This window comes from Labrus mixtus, chromosome 8 (assembly GCF_963584025.1).
Source record: "Labrus mixtus chromosome 8, fLabMix1.1, whole genome shotgun sequence".
NCBI classification, from domain to species: Eukaryota; Metazoa; Chordata; class Actinopteri; order Labriformes; family Labridae; genus Labrus; species Labrus mixtus.
This window is the reverse complement of record NC_083619.1, coordinates 11556159-11573584: the sequence shown is the minus strand read 5'-3', so window position 1 is coordinate 11573584 and position 17426 is coordinate 11556159. Positions and strand designations below refer to the sequence as shown.

Here is a 17426-nt window from a genome sequence, read left to right as displayed (position 1 = left end):
TCATTAAGATATATAAAGGGACAATAGACACATTGCAAAAGGCATCCTGAATCATTTACAATTACACACATCATGTGTCCTCAGCCTAAGACCACACTAACTGAGACCAAGACATACCAAAGACCAGAGTGCTCCGAGACCAAGACAAGACCGAGACATTTAGTGATCTCAATGTAGACTGTAACACCGGGAAGGGTTTAGCAGGCTTTTAAGCTTTTTAAGCTTTTAGAAAGGAAAAGAACAAGGAAAGACCGGTCTTGGGACCAAGACCAATTTCAGGTACTACAACATTACTTCTATTGAGCCTCTTTTTTTTGTTATCTTCACATCACAATTCACCTCACAAGTCTTTGATGTGTGGAGTGGCTTTTCAATTCTGGTTAAACAATGGTGCATTAGCTGGTTTATCTATGAATACCTAATACTACATTTTAAGCAGTATCTGAGGCTCGTTGTCCGTATTCACTTCTGCATCGTTTTTTAAACAAATATTGGTACTGTTACTTGAGTAAAGAGTGTGTTTACATTGCCACCTCTCTTCACACTCATATCAGACTCAAACCAGACACTTCTCAACTAGAATCTTTATTTTTCTGTCTGCTTTTAGAGTCCCTTATTCAATATTTATTTCAGCAGCTCATTAGCTGTGTCTCTTTCTTTGACCTTTATGGGCAGTATTGCAGTATTGTTCTGTTTTCTTTCCCCCTGCTGAGACTTTCTTCTTACCTAACGTACAAATGAACATCACTCAGATCGGGTGTAGCCTGTGCCTGTGTGATATAAATGTATACATCTATATCTTCCTTCATACACGTTCATCCATTTCTGTACCTTCATGGTTGCTGATTTGTGCTTGTGTGTGTGTGTGTGTGAGTGTGTGATCCGACTTGTGCGGGGGGGGTTAATCTACTGACTGTTCAGAGTGCATGTATGGCAGAAGAAGTATGCAAGAACACGCAGCATGGTGTGGAACAAGGTTACTCTCATCATCCTTCAAGGCGTCACAGAGAAAACAAGTTCAGTAAAAAGAGAGGAAGATGCAAGGAGCTGGGCAGGAGAGGTGAAGCAGCTAAATGTGTGCCAGGAGGCGGATGGCAAAGGACAAAGTACTGAGTATGAGTGTGTTTTTGAATATGCACTATACAGGCATGAGTCCCCACAAGTTGTCTTCAGTTTATGCTCTTGGCATGAAGTCAAAGCTAAGGAACTTCAACTGTTCAGTCACTCAAGAATCTAAGATGCAAGCAACAAAAAGGAGGAATCAATGTGAGGGGGAGCAGGAATGCAGCATACTAACGCCAAGTTTACATTGTCTACTTTGAATAATTTGAAGGGATATTGATCATTCACAGGAGCTTTACAGAGATTTGGTGAAGACAGACACAGTCACTTTGTCAAAGCTGAAAGCGACATTATTCATCTAAACAATCCATTTCACTTTTCCCCTCTCTGACCCTCCCTCACTCTTTCCTTCTCTCTGTTTTTACGAGGCCGTTGAGGAATCGCTCGTCCATAACCAATGGAGTTCTAATGATGTCCGCAAGCCATCTCTCTCTCTCTCTCACTCACACACACACACACTTCCTCTTCCTCCTCGCTCTGTTGTAGCTGGTAGAAGCCAAACTCTTGCCAGACAGAAATTTAATGAATTGGCTCCTCGTGGATGTCAGTGTTGCACATCTTCACATGGTACTTAATCTCAGCATAACACTTGTATTATCGGGACAGTGGAGACAATCAGAGAACATCCACACACTCAAAAGCATCGCAGGCTTCATTTATCTACATTAGAGGACTGAAATGAAGGGATCTTGTTTTAGAAATTGCTGACTTCGATCCTAGAGGAGATGTAAGGAATGCTAAGAAGTCTGTTTTCAATGTAGAAAAGTTTGGTGGATTCAAGAGGCTCTTAAGCAAAGCAAGATTCAATTTAGTAAAGTTAACCGAACTTTAGCAGTGCATTTGGAAAAGTTTTAGGGTGGCCTGTTGACAAAAGTCTCGGAAGAAGGGAAGCACCTCCTGGAATTCTGTGCTGCAGAAACCCCCAAATCATTGAGTGTAACAAGTGCAGCCTTTTTGGAAGTGCATTGGTGTTCAGAGCAGGAGGATTGCTGGGCACTCTGGAAGAGCTACTCTCAGCTTTCTTGAGAACCATTCAATGAACTTCACATTTCACTATGCACTCACTTTGAGTCCCATACACCCAGGTGTGAGTTGGACTGAAGTACAATTCTCGACGAATGTGAAGGAGAAGTCACTGATTTGTGTTTTTTGTGGTTTGAAGTTTTTGCTTTACCTTTACATTTTGACCAAATCTGTCTTTCTCACTCTGACCCCATACAACTGGTCATAAAATTGGTATATATACTATATACCTTGAAAAGTTGTTTGGATAATAAAGCCTACTGAGGCAAGACATATTAACATCATCATTGATTTTTGATCAAATCTGTGTGATCGCACCAAGAGGTAGTTACATTGTACAAAGGTTTAAAGGCAATCCGTACAAAGCATAAGCATCTCTATCTACGTCATCATTCTGCTTTGAACTCTGACTGTGGGTTTTTCATGAGAGAACAGAAATCAGATCTCAGTGGGGTAACAGAACACTTTAAAACACGTTATCTGTTTAACACATTTCAATACCAGATGTCTGTCAGACGAAGTATATTCATGCATTCACAGAAACAGCTTTCAGACGCAGGCCTTCAGGACATTTGACATCTATCTTTGTAACATCTCAACAACTGACAGCATTCAGGCAAACTTAATAGGCCTGATGAAGCAACACTTTATAGAAATACCAAAAATCCAAAGAGGTTTCTCTTCCAGCTTGATACAGAGATCTTTTGTATCTTATTTGATGATGATTACATCATTATTTAAAAAAAAATTTAAAAAGCAGGTTTGACAAAATTCACAACAGCGCGGTAATCATATGATGCAAAAGGATGGGGCTCATAATGACACACATTTCATAAGATGCAGAAGAGTTGAAGCTACTACAAAGATACAAAGTACTTTTTTCTCTCCTTCAGTCTGACTGTCACGCTCCTGAAAGGCAGTAGAGGGGTGGTTGTGGAATCAGGGCTAAGGGTCAATTTTCTCTCAGAGGAAAGGTTGGGGCTTCAAACTGGCAGTAAGACACTGAAACTGCTGCTTCTGCTTTGCAAACGGCGTGTGAATATAGTATTGAGGGGCAGTTGGACACTTTATGTAGCAGCCTCTGTCATTGGTGTGTGAATGTGGTGTGAATGCATAAATGTGACATGTAGTGTAACAAAGCGTTTTGTGTGGTCAGAGGACTAGAAAAGTGCTACACAAGTCCATGAACATGTCTTTGTTCAAGACGCCATTGTTACCTCACAATCCATCAATACTCTGCTGTCAGTTATGCAAAAACACAATCCCATAATTCAGAGGGCGGCACATGATCGACAATAACACTAAATCAGCTACATTGTTTGCCTCAGGTGATTTATGAACACATATTATTGATGCGCACCACCAATGTCACTATAAGGACGAGAAAGAAGCACGTCTGAGTTATTAAGCCACAACAGGAAATGTGAGCCCTGACTTTTTGTCAGTAAAATGGTAACTTTACGAGTGGATATCTCAGCTTCTATTAAAGAAAGACATCAGGAGATTAGATGCAGTGACGTGAGCGAGAAGGAGACCCTTTGTGCAAGATTTATGAGCCTTTTCACAAACTTCATCAGACTTAGGCTATGGCAGCTGACTGCATGGGGACGCACTCCACTATGTGCAGGCAATGTGCAAGAGGGGTGTGGAGGTCTATATTCTCAGAAAGCTTTTAATATTTTATAAAACAATTTTTTTTCCAATCCAGTAAAAAGCCATTCATATTGTTTGCATTATTTGAATTGGATGACCAATGAACTTTTGGAATTTGTTTTTTAAAGAAGCTGACCATGAATGAATGTAAGTGGCTATATGATTCATTGATGAGGGCTGTATTGAAAAAAGTAATGAAAGCATCATCAATAATTCAAACATGACTAGAAGAGTGACAGTTATCACCTTACTACTTATACTTTATGCAATGAATTCTATATGATATGCATATAGATAGACATTTCTCACAATTGTTCAGGCAAGGGTGCTAGGTACTCTGCGGGCACCTGAGTCAGACAGCGAACAAAAATAAGCATTATAAAATATAAAATGCATGGTTTAACTACATCTCTTACGTCTGTAAATTTTTTATACCAAAGATCTGCACAATTAATTTTAAGAGGCAGGTTTTAACTTGCAAATTTTCTTTGAAATATGCTCTTTGATTTGACAGCAAGGGACATGTTTAATATAGAGCAGAGCAATAACCATGTTCATGTCAAAGAGATGAGGAATTAGAGGTTTTATAACCCAATAACTCAAGCTGCTTGCTCTTCAGAGGCAGATGTGGATGGCTTTGAAGGCTTTGAGAGCAATTAGTGGGACTGATACAAAGAAAGCCTGTTCATGAAAGACCTTTAAATCAGACATTGGAAGAACAACTGATCACACAAGTGCAATTTTGTGTCTTTTTTTGAATTGATGTCAGACTGATTTCATCCAAGGCATACATTAGATATTTTATTAATGTACTAATAAGGACATGTATTTGCTTTGTTAGTTTAATTCAAAACTCCTTTGCAACTTTCCTACAGCCCTCATGGCGCATGCAGAGATGAACACTATAAGCTTGCTTTTGGCTCAGCCTGCAGCCTGGCCGGGCTCCAGGTGAGTGAGTAAGGGCCGTATCCTCAGTTGCATCACTGTGGCCCATTTGCATCAATTTGAGCGCTCCTAAGCAAAGCTAGACCAGCGTCCCCCAAACAGATTTCCCATGGGTGACTTTATTCTGCAACAAATGCTGGTGATGCATCTGCCACAGCCTGCTCGTGGAAACCTGCACGGTGTCGGCGTGCACAGCCCCGCTCGGACCTGCGCCTCTTAATGAACTGTGATGATGCTTCCCTCGCCTCCGGCACAGAAACGACATCGTATGGTAACAAGCGTTTAACGACCACTTAATAGTAGGCTGCACACCTCTCTATTTCACTACATCGCTTGCGACTCCAACTGACGGTCCTATGTGACAGGTTTTCCGATTTTGTTATGACATTTGAACAAATGACTCCATGTGGCTGCGCTAAGCACCAAACATAATCCCCTCAATACAGCGCTCCCATGTAAATTGCGCATGCACATTTGGAGGTTATTTGACAGTGGGATATACAGCCTCAGCTCAGATAATGATTAAAAGTGCACCACACAAGACTGTTGCACAACTAATCACCTGGACATAACCTGAGCATCTACGTGTGATGTTACTCTTTGATTCATAACAACGGAACTCTTTCTGCGCTAAATTATCTTGCGTTTCCTTTTTTTGACAATCAGCATTTTAGCCAACACATTGACGACCTTTGCAATAAGTGAGGCGGATGCAGGATGATGACACCCACAAATTTGAAATACAACAATTTGAGATAAAGGAAATACCATGTCACGAAGTAGCTTTAAGAACTAAAGCACGCAAACATGTGAAATATTGGCCGAATATACGTTCCTTTATCTTTGTGTTTGGTGCATAAGCGATGTTTCTTGTAACATTTTCCTCACATAAGGTTTATGGTGATTTTCAGGCTTTTTCTTTAAAAGTTTTACATGAAAACAAAGATGCACCGTGCACATCACACTACTAAGACAATCAAATAACCTTCTATTTTTAATAGTCAATTTCTACACTAAAAACGAAGCTCAACATCTAATCCAACAAGCGCAGTGCTTCAAACACACGAAGCATAGCCTACTGTACCACTACTGACTGACAACCAAATGTGGAAACAATATACCGAAGCACACGGATGGAACAAAAATACAAAAACACACAAACAAACCAAACGTAAAACCATCATAAATTGGTGTCTACTCACCAAAGAGCGAGTTGGCGAATCCGTACCACACGCAGCCCGCCTCTCCTATGAGCCACCGTCCCTGCGTGCTGGCCGCGAAGCTGAACGGAGTTCCCAGTACGCACACCAGCAGGTCGCTGATGGAAATGTTAATCAGCAGCAGGTTGATGGGAGACCGCAGCATCTTGAAGCGGCAGAAGAGCACTAGCACCAGCAGGTTGTTCAGAAGTCCGAACGTGCCGATGAAGCCAAGGCACACAGCCACCACCACGTTCCCCGTCGGGGTAAGGGTGGTTCGGTACCCTTCCCCGGCTCCGGCACACAAAGCGCCGTTGACCCCCGCGCAGCCGCTAAGGCTCACGTTGGACACGATCATCGCAGTCCGCTGTCACGGCGGTAGCACACTGGGCGACCACGGTGCACTGAGCGGCGGCTAATGTGTCGTTGGCATCTGTTTTTTTTTTTCTCTGTGTGTGGAAAAATATCATATAGATAAGTTGTGTCTGGTAGCCAGAAGCACTTGTTGCTGATGTAAAAAGAAATGACAAGTGTAAAAAAAAAGTAGAGCCAAACAGAAATGAGGGATACTAAAAAAAAAAAGTTTGTTTGTTGAGAATGTCAAAACTTTGTGTCTCAGTTCAGGGGGAGGGGAGGTGTTGGAAAATTTAAAAAACAAAAAAGTTTGGTTGGTCTTTGCTCCACCGTGTGGCAGCCTGTAATGCTCGCTCACACTCACTGTTTGCGGAGATGCTCCTGTCTCTCACAGAGACACCTTCCCTCTCTGCCCGGATTTAAATCACTGTTGTCCGTTCTCGAGTAGCTGACGTCTGGGCGAAGGGGGGAGTTGGTGGGAGGAGGAGGAGGAGGAGGAGGGCGGAGCAGCGCAGCATGGAGATCATGAAGACGACCGTCGTATTGTTCAAAGACCGGACCGAGCTACAGTAAAGCCATCCTACTGTGCCCGGAGCTCTATTATAAAAGAGAAAATGAAAGAAAACAAGAAGGGTGGAAACGTATACCTTAAAGTTTGAGCTGTTCCTTCTCCCTCGTGTGTCTCCTCCAGCGTCCAATCAGCACTCTTTGAGGCGCGGCGCTGTCCGTGGTGCTGAATCTCTGGGGAGCGAGTCCTCAGCAGCGCCAGCTCCACTTTTCAGCTGTTTATCCCAGTGTGTTGTGGATTTAAACGAAAGCTTTGAAGATAATAAATTGATCTAAAAGAAAAAAGGGTCTCGTATTAATTGATCATAACAAAACAAAATATGACCTGAGGATCATTTACTTTACAAATGGGATTAGGTGTAATTATAAAACATTAGATCATACACGTGTCTTATTATAAATCATAGGTTTAAGGAATTACTCCCTGAACTCGCTTGCGTTCTTTGAGTTTCAAAACATCAGAGTTATAAAGTGTTTACACATCCATAAGGAGAACTTTGGCAGCTTTGACACTGATAGTACTTTTGTAAGAAAGCAATACAGCTGACAACCAAAGGTAAACAATGAACAAAAGATGAAGCAAAGATAACATTTGGTGGAAGATTTAAAGAGGCTCAGACAACGATGTTTTTAGCCCTTATTTAACATGATCTCCTCATACAGGTTAGGTCACAGTGTGGGGGCTCTGGCAGCAAACACACACAGAGTCACCTTTAGTTTGAAGTCATGACTTTGGAACAGACGACAGAGTTTTGCCTGAGGATCTGCTGTGTGTTTAGAGTTAGAGGTTACAAGCCACAAAGGTAACTTAAAGTGATTGAATGTTTTAAAATTGATTCTAAAAGGCACCAGTAGCCAGTGTAATGGGGCTAAAACAGGTGTACATGCTCTTATGTTATGGTCTCAGTGAATAGCTACAGCATTCTGTACGAGCTGGAGGCGATGGAGAGAACGCTGGAAACAGAGTCGTAATGATCTGGACAGGATATGATGAAGGCATTTCTCCAATGAGTCAACATCAAAGATGTTAAAAAAAAATGTCATCCTCAACAGACTTTTTGATGCCATGCGTTTATCTCTTTAGCCATATTTTCAACCATAAGCTGCTCTGAGCAAAAGAGATAGAACACTGTCTTAATAGCACAAAAACTATGGCAACCATTCGTTGGACAGTTTGCAGAAGCTTTCCTTCAAATTTTGGTAATTCAGATAAAAATCTCATCCAATATTCGGCGCCTAGGACCCTGAGTATACTTGCTTTATACGTGAACAAGAGAGCATGACATCATCCTTGAGTATCCTGCGGGGGTTTGTAGCGTTGGTTGTACACGTCTTCCAAATGACCTTCCTCAGAGGATGGTTATTTTGTAACACTTTACAATAAGGTAAGCACATTTTGCATAGTTACTGGGGAACAAAAAACACATTTCAAAATCACTGGTAAATGGGTGAATTTCCATCGAGTCTGCGATCATGTACTGATCTGGTCTTATCATCTTTAAAAACTGCCATTTCCCTACATTTCAATGGTGTATTTTAGAAGAGAAATTGTCTTGTGATTTAACTTTATAAGCCACAGCCACCACTGTGTATCAATGGAAGTAGCTAAACATTACATACACAAACATTTCCACCACCCACTGCGAGGAATGTGCCAGCTGCCAAATTTCACAAAAGGTGAATCTTTGCACCCATGCAAAAGACGAGCTCTGCAAGAAACTAAACATGTTGTTCTATTAGACCAGAAAATGTTTAGCGGCCTATTTTTGGTGTCAAGAGGGCATGACTCATGGCTGTCACATATTGTCAGAATATGTGGCATTTAAGTTTTTTTCCACAGACTAAATCGATACAACTACATTTTTCATTGTCTGATGATTTTCTGTATTTCATTTTGGTAGCTTCTATCTGTGAAATTAAATCATAATTTCTGTCTATCAGCACTGCAAACATTCCCTCCAGAGACAGAGTCAGAGTCAGACTGGAATAATGAGGAGCAGTGAAATGCTAAAAACATGATGAGTGTCAGGGATCTAGCCATACAGAGTCCGTATACTCCACCAAAGGCAGAGAGAAGCAGCGCTCCTTGTTTGCAGACAGCACACCCTGTGCTACATTCTAAGTCCAACTAGCATAATCTGGACCAGCTATCAGGTTCACTCATCTTTAGCTGCTTTACATGGCTGACAGATAAAGTGCTATCACATGGAGACACTTACATATTTTGGGGGAAAGAACAGCATGTTCTAGTTTTAATTAGGCAGTCTAAAATAAAGAATATGGTGTTCGGTTTTTAAAGTGACGGCGAGCAGATGAAAGCCGCTCTAATGACTTCCTGAGAGAGCAGTTTGCATCTGAAAACATAAAGCTCAGAAGTTCAAGTCTCTTGGATCGGTTCTGTTAGGTGTCAACTGCTGCCATGCAGCTCCAATTCAGTTCGGATGCCTTAAATGTGATCCACACAAAAAAATAAGTCAAACACAAGTTCAAAATGTCAGCAATTAGTTGGTAATTAAAAGTTCATACTTGTGTGCTGGCATTTGGTTTAAAGCAGTGTCTTTAATTAGGTGGGTAAAAATGTGTCCTCTGCAACGCTTTGCAGGCTGATGGAAAGTTCCAGAATCAGTTTGGAAACTTTTTCTCCCCCTTCCCGGTCTGGTCTAATCCCTTCCCACTAAAATAGCCCCCTTGTCACACTGGAGCAAGGTAATTACCCATGAAAACTGTACAGTGACATTTACTCTGACATCCTCCACACATAGAATCCTACCTGTAATTGGAGTGAATTAAGACACTTGGGTTCTATTGTGAATATCACCCCCATTTAATCATCTCAGTGGGACGGGGCAGTTGGTATTTAAGAGGATTTCTAGGTCAACTCTGGCTACACTCTGGGGAGATGTTCAGGAATATAAACTAAAAACGGGGTTAGAAGGTCAACATACTAATCCATGTTCTATGTTACTCAAAGAAACGGGACTCCTCTCTTGTGATTATACCATGTATTCGATAATTTATGGACCATTATTAGTGTATGAGCATACTTATTCTGGCTCCTTCTTCACCCTCTTAACCTCATTATGAAAAAGGCATTTTGCACTAAATGCATTAGAGCTGTTGTTTTCTACAACCAGACAGCATTTATTTAATCAAATGCCCTGGAATTGGCTTGATTTGTTCTTGTTTAGTTTTACATTTTCTTAATTTCACAGTTTAGAATTAATTTCCTGGTTTTTTTTAAATATATTGTTCCCTCATGTTGCTTTTATCCCTGCATATTTTTCTTTTCTTATTCCTGGTTTAAGTTTCTAGTGTTTCCTTCATTTCGTCATGTGTATCCTTGTGTTTATTTACCCTGTGAGTACCTAATATTTTCTTTACTGTTTCCTGTTTTATTTTGTAGTTCTTGTCCTTGGTGTTTCTTGCATCGTCCTTCCAAAAGCCAATTACAAACTTATCTCCTCTACCAGTTTTCTAACAATGACTTGTCATTTATTTGTAATAAGCAGCTTTGACCTTATCCCTTTTTAATGTTGTCTAAATCTAGCTAACTCCTGCTGGTTTTTCTAACCCAAACACAGCTTTTCGTGAACAATTTTCCCCCGTTAATCTCTACTTGTTTTAGCATCGGTTGTCAGTCACTTCCTGTGGGCTTGTTTCATTCTACACAAAACATCAGTACCACATATCCTGCCAGCATGTTCACAGAGAGATCAAAGATAAAAATGAAACCTTGTTTTTTATAGTTATGTAATTTATTGTGCTTTCCCACAGCTTAGTCTTTAATTACAGTTCATGGTTTGAAGACAATATAACATGTCAGCCACAGAATGGGCTTCATATTTAATTTTGGAATCATTACATTTGTGTTGGGGCAACTATTTTTGTTGATGAATTTTTATTTAACTTAGCTGTTTTAGTTTTGTGAAGCATTAAAGTTATGGGACATTGTCCCTTTAAGTGACAGGTGAATCCTATTGGCTGTCTGTTCAACATCAAAATATCTAATCTAGTCACTGAACCTAACATCTTGACCATGTTTGTGTTGTTGGTTGAATAACATGGCTTTGATTTATGGCACTAACCCTTGATTAAGTCTAGGCCAAGCGACAACCTCCGAGAGAAAATGAAGCCAATCATAATTGCAGTTCTTCCAGAGTCCACTTGAGGCTGGCTGAAAAAGACATGGAAGTCCCATACACACCCCATATAAGACCAGTTTGACAGCAGAAATAAAAATGTTCACAGCCTGGTATACACTGGGTTCATTTTCTTTTTATAACTCACCCAATTTGATTTTATGAAGGATACAAGTTTTGCAAAATCCGGGTTGTGACCGATCTAGCTGCAAGTGGTTGCGTTGTAGCAGTTTGTCAGGAGGTGTAAGGCCTGCCTCAGCTCCAGGTCTTTGTCTGTTGTTCGATTCACCAAAGGTTTGATAGTCAGAATTTCAATGTAGCAACCGCCATGAATGGGCTTCCAAAACACCCCTTTAGAAACCAATTTGTGACATCACTGAGACTTCGTCCATGTTTGTCTACAGTCTATGGTCTTCTGCCATGTTGGCTGCTCTTTGAAGCTGCACTTTGGCACTGTTGCGCTTCATCTAAATTCAAATTAAGCTATGCTAATAGCTCAATAAAGAAAGGCAAGCCTGCACACACTGCACAACCAATGCCAAAAAAAAATGTCTGGCTTTTCTGCTGATTTAAGGTGTAACAAGTCTGTTTATAACAACTGCATATGAGCTTAGGCCAGACCTGCAGGATGTCTGTTCTTTAGTGTTCACTCAGTGCGTTTGGATAAGAAAGACACAAAATGTACAGAACACTCACATAAACTTTAAAGCATAGTCATCTTCATTTGACAATTCTAAATAGTTAGGGTTACATAAGTGAGATGGAAGAGGGTTAGATGGTAAGTCTGGAGGAAGGCATGAAGTTGCAAATATGATGCGGGTGATATGATTCACACCTATGTAGAGTCACAAATTAAACTAACGAGCATGTCTTTGGACTGTGGGACGAAGCTGGACTACCCAGGGAGAACCCACACATGCATAGGGAGAACAACAAACTTCACACAGAGAGGCGCCTGTCCGGCAGGGAGCCGAACCAGGCTGACCACTGCACCACCGTGCAGCCTCTTCCAGACTGCATAGATATCAGGTTAGGAATAAGTACATTTGTTTATCCTGCCTTGCAGAAAGATTACCGGGGCCTTGATTCTTTGTTTGTGTCCACATTATGCTGCCGGCCCCAGAGGGGCCACGAGTCAAGGTTTATGTGTTGCCAGATATCACTGCCCTGCATTCAAATAATCCACTCTTCGAGTTTATCAAGTCCAAGTGTTATACAAGGAGTCCAACCACTTACATTCATCTGAGACAGCACAATGACTTCTCTCAGAGTGACGGAGAAAAACAGAGAACAAAGTGAGAACCTGAGGAGGAACAAAAGCTGGTCAAACCTAAGGAGGTTGACTACTATGGGACAGAGCTTTCGACCAATACACAAACTGTTGCACAATATTCCAGTGAAAGTGTTTTTTAAGGCCACATCACAGGCATTTTTATTCTACCTGTCTCTTTATATGCTATTCTCGCCTTTTTTCCTCCCTCCCTCCCTCCTCCCTCCCTCAACCTGCCCTCCCCTCTGACATTGACCTTGGGAGAGTGGGCCCTGCTGCTCTGCAACTTAATATGCCTGCGGCTTTGAGGAAAGCTCAGATGAGTTGCGATGCCATGGATCAAATAGATTTATGGTCCACAGGTCTTATACGCAGGTCCACCGCAGCCCCTAGTTTATCTGGACACGTGTGTCACTCGAGCCCCATGCTTTAAATGCCTGACACACAAGCTGTCATGACATGATAAAGGAGGGGAGAATATGTCTTGGATGATGGGTGGGGGGTTGGTGGTGAGGAAAAGCTGTCTGAGAATACATTGGGAGAGGCTGTTGAGGGGTTATTCATAATGCAACACAGCGTCTGGTGGAGGACTGACAGGTGTCAAATCAAGTACATGTCCCTGCAAGTCTGTCCAAAACTTTATGAATAGAACATTCAACTGGTCTGAACCAGAACACCGTGAAGAATGTGCGCCTTATTTTGATTTGGGGCTCGTCCAACTAGATTTTTCTAGTCATGTGGCGCACAATTTGAGGCGCAGAGCTCAAACAGGTTGAATTAAATTGCTGTATTATACATCGGTATGTTTTGTGCGTTACAGGGATCTAACCAGCCAGTGTGCCCGCTCTCATTCTATTTAAGAAACCAGTTGCACCTGCAGGATGGCGCGTTGCTGTGTACAGGGAATACATTATTTAATCCTAAACTCTGGCCGATTCGTTTAACTTTTCTCCTTCCAATGTGCCCCTGAACACATGGGGTAGGGGTTAAATATAGAATTGGATTAAATATAGAAATGGCAAATTTAAGTTATATTTTGCTGAAGCATTCCCACACCATAAGAAACGTTCAGAGACATGTTGAATACTTCCATGAGGCGCAAAAGCCCATTATCCTCATTCATTTTTAAAATCTCCAGACCCAATGGGCCTCATCCAAGGGGCAACCTCTGGTCTCGAAAAATGAAGCCAATACGGAAGTACAGAAAACTGCAGTTCCTCGAGGTTCCGCTTGAGGCTGGCTGCAGAAGCGCCGGAAGTGCCATAAGCCCACAGCCAAAAAAGCCTGTTTTTACCACAGGAATTAACATGTTTACAGCCTGGTTCAAAAAACGAGATATATCTGATAAGTTGACGGCCCCTTCTCCTCACACTGTGGGGGGGGGGGGGGATTTTATTGACAGCTCTGCACGCTGCATCTGTCTGTCAGGTCAGCAGGTCAGGAGGCTAACAGCTTGATCCATCTGATTTCTCCTCTTTTTTACTTTGTTTGGAGAGTTTGTTTAACACATATCTGACAACATACATGGCTTGCTGTGCGGTTAACAGACCATCCAAGAAGTTGATGACCCTAACTCTTCGGTAAGTGATATAGTAGTGTTATATTTACTGCTTACTCATGCGTCAGTATTTATATTTACGGACCTAGCTTGTTTAGCGTTAGCTTGTAAACCAGTCGGCTAACTGTACTCAGTGTAGCCCATTATTTACGGTCAATGGTTTAGAAATGTTTGTTGTTAAGATGTTGAAAATAATGAGTTTGTGTGATGTTAGAAGCTAAAGGTTCACCTCGGTGGTTAACCGCAGACTGTAAATATGGTTATCTGACGTTATGATGAATGTTATACTCCACGTAAATGTCAACATTAAAAAACAAACTTTGTTTAGTAAATATCCGTCAGTACTTAACATAAACTTAACTCAATTGAACCTAATATGCTGTGTAGGTTATAGAGGATGACATTAAAGTTACATGGTTGATGTAGTGTCTTAAGATTTATAAATAATCACTTTGTATGAGTTCAGGGAAATTTAATATGGTTATTAATATAGTTCTTAATCGTTACAGATGCTCTTACACAGAATATAGCAGTAGAAATATAAAATATATAAATAACATATGGAATGAAAATAAGATATAAAGCAGTAAGTACAAGAAATAGTTTGAAGAATACAGCCATGTACTGAGCTCATGTTAATATCAAATGAGCTACTGTATGTTCTGTACTGAAGCACAGAGAGTTGGGACCTGTTAATGTTAATATTTAAATAATTCAGTTAAGATGAAGTACTATCCACAATAAATTGCTTAATTTTCCTCACACAAAATCTGAGGCAATTTGATGTGGAATATCATTGTGCAAGTGAGTGAGAGAGCTGAAAAAAGCATGATTACAATAAAGTTTATCTTCTTAACTTTGAATAGATGTTGATTACCTGAATACTGTACCTTTGTTGTCTGGGTAGTACACTGTTGAATTTATAAATGTACTCTTAAAAAAATCCTAAAAATATATGAGAACAAAAAACTGATTTAATGAATAACTGCTATTTTCTCTCTTTCTTTTCCATCCTGAAGACCCTGCACTAAAAGTCCACGTTCTCCTGGATCCATGTCACATGCTCAAGCTTCTTCTGAATTACTTTTCAACAGTTGAAGTTCTGGTGAGAGAAGATGGCCAGCAGATAAGACGGCAGTACATCAACGAGCTCCACAGGCTTCAGAAGAAGGAGAAGGGTTTGCACCTTGGAAGACTGTATTCATGCTTCAGCTGTTCAAATAAAATTAGATCTCCTCCAAACAACTTGTAATCAAACCCTTTTCTTCCCATTTTAAAACCCTTTGTCCAGTTTAGATGGGAGAAGTTGATATTATGTGATATTGATCTGGGAAGACTACATTTCTAAATCATTTTTAACTGTGTTTTTATTCACAAGTTATTGATCTTATTTACTCTCGGTGTATCTTGATTTAATAATGGGGCTGTGTTTAAGGGCAAATTTTTGCAATGACTGTCAAAAGAGTAAAAAGTTGTGTAAAAGTAGACTTCCTTCCCTAAGCTATTGAGTTGAGCATTAATGCACATTTTAGTCTTGTCATTTCAAATCTAAAATGTATACTCATAAGTAGACATAAAGGAGTGCATTTATATAGAAATATTTATTTAATCTGAAAAACCACATTCAAAAAGCCTGTTTTTACAGCAGAGATTAACATGTTTACAGCTTGGTACAAAACAAACAAATAGGTGTGATTAGCTCATGTCTCGATTGACACACACTGTACGGGGGTCGTTTGATTTGATGAAGGATAAGAGTTATTCACAATAAGGCGTGTAGCTGACCAGCTTGACAGGCGGGTGCGGTGTAACGGTTTGTCAGGAGGTTTATAACCCGCCTCAGCTCCAGTTCTCAGCCCGTGGGTGACATCACTCAGGCCATCCGGGGGAGACCTCCCTTGCAGTGAGCTGTTGAAGAGAAGCAACCGAAGTCCACCCCAGAAGAACCAACAAATGCAGATGTTGTTGAGGCTCAGGTTTCTTCCTCTGTCTCTGCACCTCGATGGACAAGTCACCAATAATGCACACTGTGTCTATAGGAGAAATACAAAAATGTTCAATTAATGCCTCAGACAAGACAAAATGTACAGTTAACTACATGTGACAGCTCAGGGTGTTTTTTTATTATTAGCCACATCTGCAGGAATAATATTGAACAAGGTAGCTGCAACTCATAATAATAGATGCCAGTCTTAAACATTATTATTTCTAATTCTTAAAGTTTTTGGTGTGAAGCTGACACTGTCCACAGGCTCCATGACTTCACGGGGTTCTACAGAAAACAAATATCTTATAATAAATACTAAACATTTATTTATCAATTGTCATGTTCACCCACATCGCTGTTGACATCAGTAAATATAAGACACAGACATTCCTCTTTTTGTTAGAACAGTAACATGAACTGTATGCTTTATAATATTGATTTCTTCTGGATGTCTCATATTTCTTTACAATCTATGGATAAAACTTTGCTAATGTATTTCTCTGCTAACCCTGACAAAGTCTAACTGCTCTGACAAATAACTAATAACCATAGTTGTATATTTAAAAAAGTGTAGTTTTGAGACTTTAATTAAATATTTGGGTTGAATATAATTCGTTTTAACTGTTGTAGAAAAGTTAAATGTTAACTTATTGTTTATAGAGTTTTCTCAGGACGAGCAGGAATAGGGGATGATAGCGGCCTAGCTGTTAGCTATGCTGTGAAGTGGACTGCTAACGTCGCGCTGAATGGGCGGAGTTAAGTCCCGCCGGTCCCGCCTTACTGCTGTTGCGAGGTTGATCCGAAGTTAGGTTGAGACTGCAAATCCAATATGGATGCGGCCCTCGATTGGACTCATTTGCTGCCTATGTAACAGACGGGTCAGGGTTCGTGCAGTAATATTTACAGTCTATGGCCTCATCCAAAAAGTGTGCGTACGCACAAATCTGTAGGTTCTTACGAACGTTTGCCGCACAAGTCTGAGATTCATCAATATATTCTTACTTGAATCTATTCTTAAGTTAGAACCTTCTCAGACCATGCATACGCACAAATGATGAAGGACCTGCCTTCTAAGAAAATGTTAACAAACGTTCTATCTTCTCCAATGCCTGTGTGCTCAAGTGTCGGTGGCACAAATAGTTATGTTCAAGATTTACTCTAAATCTAAATCTCTGTTGCATGAGAGCGTGTGAGTTTGTGTGCTGCTGTGTGTTTCAGTGTGTATTAGACAAAACGCACACTGGAGATGAGAGCTCTGACACAAACAGAAATGGAAACGAAAGCTCTCCATCACTCAGCTCCCTGTCCCATTAAGAACTCAATTTGATCATGTATCAATGTATCAGCAAATGCACTGCAATGTAACTTTGTGCTGTTGTGTATACTGCATGTGTGGAACAAGCTCGCTGTGAACTTGCCAATGTCTGCCCATCTTTCTAATGTATCCTCTTAATATCAGGAACATACAGGAGCTTTGTGCCTGACCACACTTCATTTTGAAACGAACACACCCCTGGGCGCTAATATGAGCTCAAGTTTATTTGATATTTAAACAAAGTGAGCGCTTGGCATTAAAAGGATAACTGCATCTAATGGGAAAGGGAAAAGG

At 40.7% G+C, this 17426-nt stretch overlaps 1 protein-coding gene across 1 annotated transcript in view; it reads right to left on the bottom strand.

Annotated features, from left to right (window-relative positions):
* Window positions 1-7052, bottom strand: part of LOC132978931 (vertebrate ancient opsin-like) — a 64657-nt gene extending 57605 nt beyond the window's left edge. The window contains exon 1 of the mRNA XM_061044306.1: window positions 5946-7052. Coding sequence (XP_060900289.1) covers window positions 5946-6300 — 355 coding nt within the window. The 5' untranslated portion in view covers window positions 6301-7052. The remainder of the gene's footprint in view (window positions 1-5945) is intronic.
* Window positions 7053-17426: the final 10374 nt, after the last annotated feature.